At 43.2% G+C, this 12,039-nt stretch overlaps 1 protein-coding gene across 4 annotated transcripts in view; it reads right to left on the bottom strand.

The window, feature by feature from the left end:
* Nucleotides 1–12,039, bottom strand: part of TRPC7 (transient receptor potential cation channel subfamily C member 7) — a 70,224-nt gene that overhangs the window by 6,847 nt on the left and 51,338 nt on the right. For all 4 annotated transcript variants that reach the window (XM_062587187.1, XM_062587188.1, XM_062587189.1 and 1 more), the window contains 2 exons: nucleotides 5,170–5,365; nucleotides 1,544–1,765 (listed from right to left, as the gene is read on the bottom strand). In XM_062587187.1, the coding sequence (XP_062443171.1) occupies nucleotides 1,544–1,765; nucleotides 5,170–5,365 (418 nt within the window). The remainder of the gene's footprint in view (nucleotides 1–1,543; nucleotides 1,766–5,169; nucleotides 5,366–12,039) is intronic.

Raw genomic sequence — 12,039 nt, 5'->3', positions numbered from 1 at the left:
TATTAGCGTTAAATGAAATAGTAGCATAAAGTGCCCCCAAATGTTTGTCTATCTTGGCAACACTCTTATAAAAAAGAAGTTAGGTAATTAAATTAGTTGAAAACAAGGAATAGGTCCGTGTGCTCGAGCACATCGAGTGGGGTTGACCCCAGCTAGGACTTAGTCCAGCATGAGGGACACGCTCCTCCCTGCGCTCGGTATCAACACGTGCAATCTCTGCCGTTGTCCCACCAGGGCAGGGGAACTCGTGGTCCTGCCTCAGCGCTGTGCGGGGCTTTCCCTCTCCCTGTGACAAGCAGCAGACACACAGCTGAAATTTATAAAGCATGGATCGATGGGTCCCAGAGGAGGCTGTGGGGATGTCAGCAGCCCTGAGAAATGGCTGGCGAGAACGCTGAGGAACAGCGATTCAGCCCATCCCTTGGGCAGCGACTGTAAGAGAAAACAGGCTGAACATATTTCTGTGGGCTTTTTCTTTATTCTGGGAATTGGTTCTCAGTGTGGTTTTCTTGTCTGGAATCCAGCTTGAGCTGGGAAAATTAAATAGAGGCCAGGACACTTTTAAGCAAAGCTATCTCCTCATGTCTTTTAATCCATTGAATTAGATGACTACAGCCAAGCCACTGCAGCTGAATTCTCTGAGTTGGTATGAACATTTTGGGCACTTTCTTCACTAACGTAAAGCAGAAACACTGCAGGTAGATTTGCCCTCTGAGTGTCTTTATGCGTATTATAAATTTACTTTCTAAGAACGCTTTGGTCCCAATGACCCTCTGAACAGTATTGCAGATAATTTCCTTTGGCAACATCCTTCTCTTTGATCCTTTGGCATTTTCTTGGAAGGACTAAAGTTAATTTTGTTGGAAAACGCGTAACTTTTAAGCATATTCCTGCTTATCTCTCTCCTGCTCACTTGTGCTGCAGTGCAGGCAGCAGATGCTCAGGTTTCCCAAGCACATCTCAAACGACCAAACAGGTGGTGGCTGCAGCAGGACCTGCATGGTGGTGGCCATGCTTGTCACTAGGCAGATGCAAGTAGAGAGATTGTTAATTACAGCATCCGGTATTTAGGAAGCGTCATTAATCCCTGCTTGGAAACTTGTTCACAAATCTGGAATGGCAGGAAACATTGACATTTATGTAATGACTGCAAAATTAGTTTGGAAATCCTTAAAGGAAAAAGGATGCTTTGAAGAGGCAGCAGGGCCCAGTGGGTAGATTAGGAGCCAGACAAGGTGATACCTTAGTTATGCATCTGCTTTGGACCTTGGGCTTTGACATTCCCTATTCAGCCTTGGGAAACTCCCTTATAAAAGGGCCTGCATTTTTAAAAATTGCTCTTTTCCTAATATCTGGGCAGTATCTAATACAATAAGCCACGAGTCATCCTCTAGGTGAAGGCTGAGTACAAGTAGTGTGTAATGACAAGGCTGAGTAAGAGGCTTTGGTGGTCCCTTGTCTACCTGCAAGCTATGAAACCACCCTCCCAGAAAGTTCTTGAACCCTTTCTAGAAAGAAGGTAAAAAGTGAAGTTGCAACATACCCGTTGTTTGGAATTCAGCATCCCCATCTCGAGATCATTTTCACAGTTTTTGGCCTTAGATTTGCAGAGTTTTATGAGGCACATTTTTATTCTCAGTATGAGATAATAAAATGATTTAGGGCTCGGCACTAGGTTAAAAGGAGCAGGCAAAGTCCTTCCTTCGTCAAAGTAGGATAGCCAGAGCTTGGCCCGTGCAAACTTCCACTCCACATCTGCATCCTCCTTAGGAAGGGAAGAGGCGGAAAAGAATCCCAAACGCATAATTAGTACATAGGAAGGGATTTGGCTAACAGGCTTCATTAGCACAGGGACAAACATACAGATAGGAATCAGGCTTCTGTTTGCCAAACCAAAGTCCTTGCACACACATCTTTCTGGGTTTCTCTGTGGTGATCTCAAAATAAGGAAAGTTTGGTCAAAGTAATGGATATACAGAATACAAATTCTCCACATACTAAACTGAATGTCATGTCATTTCTACTTAGGTAGAATTTTTCTACAAGCTGCTTATTAATAACCAGTTGGGAATGGACAAACTGTTTTTGTCTTCTAGAGTCAGACAAATGTCTTAAGTCTGAAAGGTCAGTGTGAACTCTGAGATGAACGAGCTCACATTTCTCCCCAGAAAGGGCTACAAAAACACAGCAGAGAGCTCCCCCTCAAAAAATATATTGGAGGAAGGAGGGTGGGGAGCCACAAAGCCTTGAGCAGAACCCAGCTGCAACAAGAATGACGAATGAATGAAAGAAGTGTGATATTCAAAGTCTGGTATTTATCCCCCCGTTTCTCTATCTCATGCTGACACACAAGCAGGCTTCAGGCAGGTTGGTAGCGGTAGCTACTAAGTAGATTTGCTGAAGATATTTTGCACATTACTGTGATTCTTTTCTGCTGAGTCAAACACTTCGTTGAGTATCAAAGGGGTTGTCCTTCATATCTAGAAAAAATAATAATCTAGTGCTTGTGCTATGCTGACAAATGGAAGTATCAGAACATATATAGAACCACGGAAAGCAGAAAAAGCTGCTTGGAGATATATACATAGATATACATATATATACATACATACATATATACACATACACACACACACACACACATATATATATATATATATATGTACATATCTCCAACAACAACAAAGCCTACCTTCAGTTAACTGCAATGTTGTTTAATTGCCAGGGAACTGTTATCACTGAATTGACTGGGAATTCCCCATAGGATTAGGGGAGTCAGCTTAGGTGCCTGATTATCATCAGCTGATTTCCTCACTGATCCTGTTTGCACTTACCATCACGTGTCCCTAGATCAGTACATCTCTTTTCTTTCAGCGTTCCTCACCTGCCACACAAGCAGGTAGAGGACAGGTCCATCTCTCAATGCCTGTGAGGTCCCCTTAGGAAGTGGCAAGGAGAGCCAAGATCATTTCCGAGCACAAGGTTAGCACATACTTTACGGATCTCCTTGGCATTTATATAGGAGAACTGTCAGACCTATATATCAAAATCACTTATTAGGCCAAGGAAAAGCTGAAACACGGCTGCTCTACGGCTGTTTTCATTGGAGTTTATTTGGTAGCCAGCAGCATCAGCAGAAGCGTGGATCGCCCCTACCTCGTGCTAATGCACATCAGCATCTGCTGAAATTAATAGTGCATGCCTCTAACTCTCCTCAGTGTACAGCTCTGATAACGCCTTATGCCTGAAGCACAGTCAAAAGTGTCATAGCACAAAATAGAGGGTTTGAACTTAATTCTGTCACAGTTACAGCAATATGCCTTTGCCAATGGAGCATTCATGTCTGCCATTTGGCCTTTTCATTGCTTGCACTTGATAAAAATCTTAAGCCTAATGACGGTATTCACAACTTGTTAGCATTTTTAATGCTTTTCTGCTACATATCTAAGAACATACTGATGGAAGAAGTCTGTTTTCTGGCTGACAAAAGGATTTTTTTCTCTCCATAAATGAAAAGTACGCTGGGAGCACTAAACAGAAGTTTTTGAAGAGAGGTGTCCAACGGAAACGCAAGCCCTGTATCTTCAGCTAACAAGAAAGCATGGCCCCAGTGGCCATAATGGAATTTAATTCCTGTGTAATTACCATTCCCTATTGTCACCGATACTGTTGTCGTCAGATAAGCACACTGTCAAAAACGACTTTCTCTACTGTGAGGAGGAAGACTGTGTGTCTTTAATCTTCTTGTTACTGAGCATTTAAAGGAATTCATACAAGATTTCTCCCAGTCCTGAAGTAAGGAGAGTCTGAGCCAAATAACTCAGAATTGTTTTCCTTGCCGGTAGTTATGATTATTTGCTAACAAATTTTTGAAAATTTCCAGATAACTAAAAAGGATGATAAAGCACTTTTCCTGCAAACTGCCCGGCCATCATGAAGTTTTAACTAAAAGACTAATACAGGCTACCTACTCAGACACTTTTAGAGAAGGTTTTTTTCTTTTGTAGACTTCAGAGAGCACCTCTGCCTATAATAATAAACTAGAAAATGCAATAAGAGGCTGAGACCCCTTTCAAAGTAAATCTTGTTTCAGTAGAAGAGGACTGAGGAAGAAGCTCGATCTTAAGAGATTAGAAGCCTTTGGGGAAATGATTGTGCATTCTGCATGCACGAGGGCTTCTGGGGCAGAGAACAAATGTAAGGTCTTGCTGACATTTAGACTTAATTGCAGCACACACAAGACAGAGCTGTATTTGCACTTCAGTGCATGGAGGAATCAGACATTACAGTGAGAAAATATTTTCAGCTCTGGCCTTTTGCAGTGTCAGGTTCTAAGGAAAGATTAGAGCAAATAATTAATACAAACCTTGCTACAGAAACTTGACATTTAAGAAATCAGGAGAAGAAAGAGATGAATCAGCATTAACTTTGCCCAAATATTAATCCTTTTTTCTGGCTTTATGTATATTAGCACAAAGTTGTTTATGCTCAAAGCATTTAGCAAGCCCAGTATGCGAGTACCAACAACACTGAATGAAGCTGGGTAAACTCTACATATGCCTCTCTGCAGAAACCTATTCGTATTCCCTGAGTGTTGTGCTCTTGTCCTTTAAATGTTACTTTTTGTGACTGTTCATGCAGTTGCATTTTGCTGACCAAGGCACTCCTCAAAAAATCTATAACAAGGTTATATACCTGATATGTGAAAAATACAGGATTTTAACTATGCCTACATGAATTTCAGACCTAGATGGGCCTATGCATTTAACCAGTAGGGAATGGGGGAAAAAGGCAAATGAAATACTATTTGATCTATCATAAATAACACTGCTAAGGTAATACACATGGATAACCAGTCAAAACCACCCCAAAGACTAAAAAATATGACAAACGTTTTTCATTAAATACATGTAAAAGAAATTGGTGTTTGCTCACAAGCAGTCATTAAAAACAAGGAAGTTAAGTTGTTATAGTTATGATTTGTTGTTAATTATTAATTCAGCCCCAATCTGGGGAGACAGCCTTGATGCTCACACAGTTCAATACTTGTGTTTCAACGTCATTCAAGTATTGCCCACGGAATAAGCTGCAACTTCCTTGTTCTTTTAACATTTTCACTATCAGTGATATTAGTGTACATTGAGTTTGTAATCCAGTTTCTTATCTTACCTCAATTTCCTGATAGGAGTTGTTGATCATGGCTATTAGCATATTAAGCAGCACCACCACCATAGTCACGTTATATACTCCATAGAGTACATACCCAATATTCTCAATGAATTTATGATCGTACTTCAGCACCACAGATATCACTTCAGATAAGCCAAATATTGACCAGAATAAGGTCTTAAAACTTTCTTCCACCCTAAAAAACAGAACAAATAATCACTTTATAGAGTTGATGCCAGGTTAGCCAGGCCAAATGCTAATATGAAAAGTGGCATTCTGCCAATATAAATATGACATCTTGGCACTGTCATTGAAAGCCATTATCCATCACCCAGAGACCTGCCAAGTCATATTTCCTGACTTGATAGAGAAATAAAGTTTCTGAGGAATAATAGAAAGTGACAGTGTCCCCTTGTCTTCTCCATCTGTTCTTCTCAGATTTATTATTGGCAATTTCTATGTTGTATCTTTATGAAGATTAGGGATTTATTATCTATGGGCTACCTGTAGTTGGAAGATTTTTGTAGAGCTACATATTTCTACTCACTTATTCATTCGCCCTGCAGAGGAGATAGGCAGAGATTGCCCTAAACAATTTGAAATTAAGGACATGCATGTGTTTTAAGGTAGGAAGGAACCAGAAAAGAAAAAAAAAGAAAGAAAGAAAGAAAAATTGAAAATTGAAAATTGAGGAATAAGCTAATGACAAAGAGAAGTGGGGCAGGAAAGCAAGTAAGGATGAGGCTGAAATGACAGGTAAAAAGGAGAGTCGGATTTAGAAAAGCCACAGCCAAAAAGGAAGGACAAGGAGGGATCATGGTACAATTTGGAAGCAATTTGTGTAGTTTTTAATTTATAAACGAATTTCCCTTTGTGGAATGATCCTTAGCATAGTAGCAGCTAACCACCTGCCCTCTCCCCACTGCCTCCGAGGACGTAAACACCTTCTAAGAAAAAAAATAGCTTTGCCAGTCACTTTGATGCAATTTTTTTTTTTACTATCATGGCATCTTAATCCTGCTAAATACGTTTATAAAAACAGATTATAGACACAAAACTACTAAAAGCCCTAAGAGAATAATAAGCTTTGCATCAGCTCCAGTGTCAATTACACCGTGCACAGAAGCCAAAGAAATTAATGTCAGCCCCTGGAAAGCACAGTGCGCTGGGCAGTGCCCTGCTGCCACCGCCAACCGGTGCTAGCTCCCGTCGCAGCTCGTCATGTTCCCTCTTCCATTTGCACCTAGTAGTAAGACAGTAGCAAATATAGAGATGGCACATTCAGCCAGTCTGGCTGCCTTGACTCGGGGGAAGCAACCCTCAGCGGCCGTTTCAAATCGCTTTAAACATTTGAACGCTTTAAAAACGCGCGTTGCTGCTCAATCTCTGTTGCCCGAGCGTGGCCGACTCGGGGCCGACCCCTCCAGGGAGCGGTGCCCCTCAGCGGGACGTTTTGCAGGGTGACTTTGCAGCGGCCGGCGTGCTGCTGCCGACAAGCCACACCGCTTCTCCACCTCGTGGGCTTTTCTTCTCCCGTAACACCACCGCTCTTGCCCTCTGCCTGTGCGTGCAGAAGGCGGCAGCTGTCACTACTATAACGCTTTGCTTTCATAGGAGCAATCCGGCCAACGCTTATTCCGTTAAATGTTGTGCTTTTCAGTTAAAGAACATACATAACACCAACAATCTCTGCTTTTGAAATCTGTCGTCTGAGTCACTTATCAAACTAATAAAAACTATCACCGCCAGCCTTGATCCCGGCAGCACCCTGCTATTAACCTTCCTTTTTTAATTTGGAAAGGTTCCCTTAGCTGTCCACCCTGCTGGCAGATTTTAATACAGCGTGTCAGCGCTGCTCCTTCTCCGCAGCTTACGCATTAACCCTTGTTCTGGAGCGTTGCCAGACCCTCTCTGAAAAGTTAATTACGAGCTGCATGTGGCCCTGGCCGCCAGGAGCAGGGCACGGGCTGGGCACGGGGCTGCCGCGCAGCTGAGCTGGCCCCTCTGCCAACGCCACCGGTCCCGACCTCCAGTGCCAAGGAAGGAGCCCCGTGTCACTGCTGCCATCTATGCAATTCTCCCCCACTTCTGCAAGGTCAGTGGGGATTTCACCCTCCCCTAAGGCGGAGGAATGAAGGCCCACGGGAAGCCAGGTATCACGGCCAGAGCAGCCACCACTGACAGCAGGAGGAGCTGAGTGGTGGCAGATTGACTCGTGGTCCTCGCTGAGACGGGCATGCTGTGCTCGCTCATGCTACCGTGGCAGAGCTCTCGTTACAGAGAGCACAGAGCTTTTTTTTTTTTTTCCCCTGTATGCATAGTCCTGTGAAAGTTAAACAAAGATTTTTGCATCAAAGAAGAAAACATGACCATACATGACCATCTAGTTGCTGGTTTTCTGTTTTTCTATAAACAGCAGTGAGCTTTTCATCAAAAAAAGATCATGACAAGGCCACAGCTTCATGTCAATCTCTCTCCCACATCATCCTCTTTAATGAAGCTTAAGGCATCCTTTCAGACCAAGTTCTCCCCTTGAATTGATTGACAGAGCTACACACAGGCAAACAAGCAACAATCTCAATATAATCTACAAAAACATCTCGTTTTGACAAAGCAAAATGAGAAGAAAATAAAAGCCTTTGAACTTGTAAGTAACATTTGCACTGAGCAATGACTCACGCTTCGGGAGAAGGAGACAGAAAAGCTCATATTGTGGCCTTCAGCCTGATTTGTGATGCAGAAAGCAAGATGAACGCAATCAGTCTTGCCTCCGTTTCGATTTTGTTTGCATAGCATGTTCTTAATTACAGGCTGTTTCAAGAGCTGTGTTCTATACACAGCATACAATAAACAGATAAACATAACTGAGGTCGGTTGCAAGAGTCATGGAAATTGTCTACTTTTCAGCATTTAAGAACTTCAAAAGATATTTTGAAAGTACACCACGGTTAGCTAAATAATGTCTGTATCTACCAGTGTGAAATAAAGCACACTGCCTTTTATTTCCATTGCAGAGAGAGCACATAAATTCAAGAAACAATAGAAAGGCCGCGTGATTCCTCCCTTCATATGCCACTGGGGTGCTAAGTGCCTGCTCTTTAACAGGCAACACAAGCAAAAACGAACATCTGCTTTCAAAAGCACGCTTACACAGGAAGGTGTAAACCAAGACACAAGGGATATTCACGGATTACTATCATCAGAATTAAGCAAGCAGTTTCTTCTCAATAACATTTGGACAAACATAGCCTTTTCTCTGCCTAAGTACTGCCCAGGGAAGCTACGGTGTTCTCAGAGGTAGTCGTCATTCAAAATTATTTCACCGAGTCGCTCGTTGTCTGCTAAGTTGCTCACTGACGCTATGCGATGTGATATTCGGAGCAGGTTGTCCGTTCAACGTCTGCTGAAACTACCACAAACTGAACTGCTCTTTCTGCGGCACGGTTAGCCAAATTGATATCTGAAAACAAACCCTCATAGTAAAATAGTCACATTTTTGAATGTTCACTTTCTGTAAAATGTAACCTATCTTAGTTAGAATTTGCAAACGTGCCTGCCAGGAAATGCGTTCAGCGAAGTCACTGAAGTCACCAAATGGTCACAAATGTAGCCAAGCAAGTGTTATTTTTCTTTGCCTCAGTGAATTTTCAGAACAATTGCTCTAGTTACTTATTCAGCTCTAATACTGAAACTTTCCTTCTTTTCACAAATAAGTTAATGGCAGTAGGAACCCACCACACAGAGCAGGCCCCACAGGCAGTTCAGGAAAAATAGAGAAGGAAATGTTGCTAGGATGGGCAGCTGCCCATCTGCCAATATATCCGTGGCGTTGGGTCATTAACATGGTGTGGAACCATAGGCTGCTGGCTTCCTGAACCAGAATATGCCGGAGAAGAATTCTTCGGATGAATGTTTATCTCTGTATATTTGTGTCGTATGTTGAAAAGGTTCATCTTTACTGATTGTTTGACACGCTTAGGAGAAAGTAAGTCTATTTTAAATCTCTCCCAAATTTTCAAAAAGGAAAACTGTGCCTCTGAAAAAAAATTTCTTTCATAACAACATTGTGTCCCTCCAGGATAACTGATCACATCCTTGAGGCTGAGGAGGAAGAGCACTGCCTCTTGGTAAGACCTTCCCCACAATCCACACTCCTCTTTGGCACATGAGCTATCTTTAGTGAGTGGACACCATTTCAGTCAACATTTGCTCATCGTTTCCATCAATAGATAGTGACTACTGGAAGATCCACATGTACTACATGTGTTAATCAGAGAGCAGCAATACTATTGAATCAGAAACTTGTGTCTGTTAATAATACGCTCTGGTGGTGCATGGTACAGTACCATAACTGACGGTTCCTGCTCCACCACGCAGTCAGGGACAGGATCTACTCAACTTCTGATTAACTCTTGTGCTTCAAGAGCATCTTCACAAATAAGGAGCAAGTTACACCCCACACATTCAGTTTTCTTCTACCTTTCTACTGAAAACAGATAAATATAATTGCATCTAGCCTCATAAATTTTTCCATTAAAATGTATCCTAAGGTTACAGGAGAAGTTTAGAAGGCATATTCGCCTTCATTAGAAAATCTAAACATTATGTTATAAAGCACAGGTCTCACTAGATGGTGGTATGATAAAACTGGTTCCTGCGCATTTGGAAGGAAACAGGCACTCAGGGACAGAAACGATGCTGGGAAGGTCGTTGTCTCATAGAGGAGCTACAAGCAAAGCCCCCAGCTCACTGTGTGACACATTAGAGAAGTGACACATCAAATGCCATCTGTGATCTGCTCTGGATTTGGTAAATGCCGTAGGCTCAGTCATTACAAGTCTGTAGCAAGGCTGCCTTAAAGTTAGATCAGAGTAAAGGGAAAACATTATGCCACACTTTCCTCTTCCTTCACAGATGGGAAAGCAAGAAGGAAAGTCCCCACCATTTCCCTGAGGCAAGTCAAGGAGATTTTGTGAGAGATACGGAACTCACTCACAGAGAATTTCTAACAGTGAGACACCTCGGTGAGAGGATGCTGCACTGTACCACCTCGTGCCAAGGTGGCATGTGAGGGAAGAGGCTTTCCTGAAGGGGTTTACACATCCCTCAGCTGCAGCTGAGCATCAGGAGAGCTTCTGCCTTGAAACCTCATGTCCTGGTTGTGTTACGCATCAGGCTGCTCAGTATGTGGGGGTCGGGGAGCAGAAGAGAGGCTGCTGCCCAGCACTATTATTATCTGAGATACCGCCCTTACTACACAGAGGTGTGAGACAGGCACTACAAGTCTCATACCCTATGTGCAGGATCTGAGAGCCACGAGTTCCCATCTCGTTTTGGGGTCATGTCAGGGAAGAGCAATGCTCCTGCAGGGACCTGTTGGTTTTCTGGCTTGGGCTACACGTTGGAATGGCTCATACCCAACCTGCTATTACCATGCTGCAGCACAACCCTCCCAGGGTCTATGCTGCTGCAGAAACGTACTTGAAGAGCTCAGCTGCCACCTGCTTCACTGGGGCAGGGCTGCATTTCGTGCTGCCTCCAAAAGCTTGTGCTCTTGCCCACCTCAAAAGCAGCATCAGCTTGAATCTCACTCCTGAAGCATTTGCCAGCCTCGCTCCCCCTTCCTAATAGCCCTGATGACGTTAACGGTGTGATTCATTCACTGGTATTGAGCGTGGCCATGTGTGTATAGATCAACACATTTGCTTGTCCTGAAAGGACAAATGCCAACGCTTTCTAATTTCCTCATGTATAGTCGCAGGGTTTTGGAGAGCCAGCTGACTACTGTTCACCCCCCAGCGTTGCTCTCCATCAGCAAGTGCATTATTCGAGCAAGGGCCTGCTGCTCCGACGTGCCAACCGCACAAGCGCGCGCGCCGCTTGGCAGTACCGCGGCTGCCGTAGAGGCTGCGTGGCGGCTCCACGGCTGGCACTGGAGGGAGAGCACGACCAAGGCAGGCCAGCCTCCCCGCAGGGCCAGCTAGCTCGTGGCACTCTCTGGACAGCCTTAGCACGGCCTCTGCTGAAAAGGACTCAGCTGTGGTTTAGAAAACACACCTCTCCCTGCACTAGACGCCCCGTTTTGTTTGGTTTTTTTGAGCAACGTGACTAGCAGTTGGCTCTGCAGTTTCACCTTATAATTATGACCACTCTCAGGCAGTATCCTAAAAACAGTTCACATGTAAGCAAAATCCTTCCATATTTTACATATATTATAACTTGCAGTTTTAAAAACAATAATCGTATGTTTAACCTCTACTGTGCTGCTCCTCTTGATTCATTAACCTGAAATTCCCTTACACCTCTAGCCCCTACCTCAAAACATCTTCCTGACCAGTTACTTTGATTTCCAGAAATAACCACTTCTGACCTAGATCTCTCCCTTCCTTCAGGCTTTGAGCAGATTGCCAGGGCTAGTGGTTGGTACAAGCTTCCCAGCCAGAGTTTGATGTGCCTTCCCTACTCCTTACTCCCTATTGGAGTAGAAACTTCAGGTACATTTCTCCAAGATGAAAAGAGCAGACATTTATATCCTCTTCCAAGGTCCTGCCTGAACTTACGCGAAGGAAAAAAATATGCATTCAGGGTTAGAATTTTACCACAGTAGATTCACTGTGCCTTGTGCCTGAACAATTTCCAAATGGCAGAATTCCTATTAAGTTTAAGGGTCTCTTAATAATGGCAATATTATTGCCATTAATTATTTGCAATAAGATCAAGCACATATGCAAATAAGAATGAGGATAAAATATATTAGTTAAATCACTTTCAGCCTTCTTTATAATTACTCACAGAAAAGCTACCTTTCTTCTGTCTTTCGTATGGGCATCCACATTTCACAGCTCTATCCCTGCATGCAAGGTCGGAAGC

The sequence above is a fragment of the Rhea pennata genome, chromosome 14 (assembly GCF_028389875.1).
Source record: "Rhea pennata isolate bPtePen1 chromosome 14, bPtePen1.pri, whole genome shotgun sequence".
Lineage (NCBI taxonomy): Eukaryota > Metazoa > Chordata > Aves > Rheiformes > Rheidae > Rhea > Rhea pennata.
This window is presented reverse-complemented; position numbering and strand designations above follow the sequence as displayed.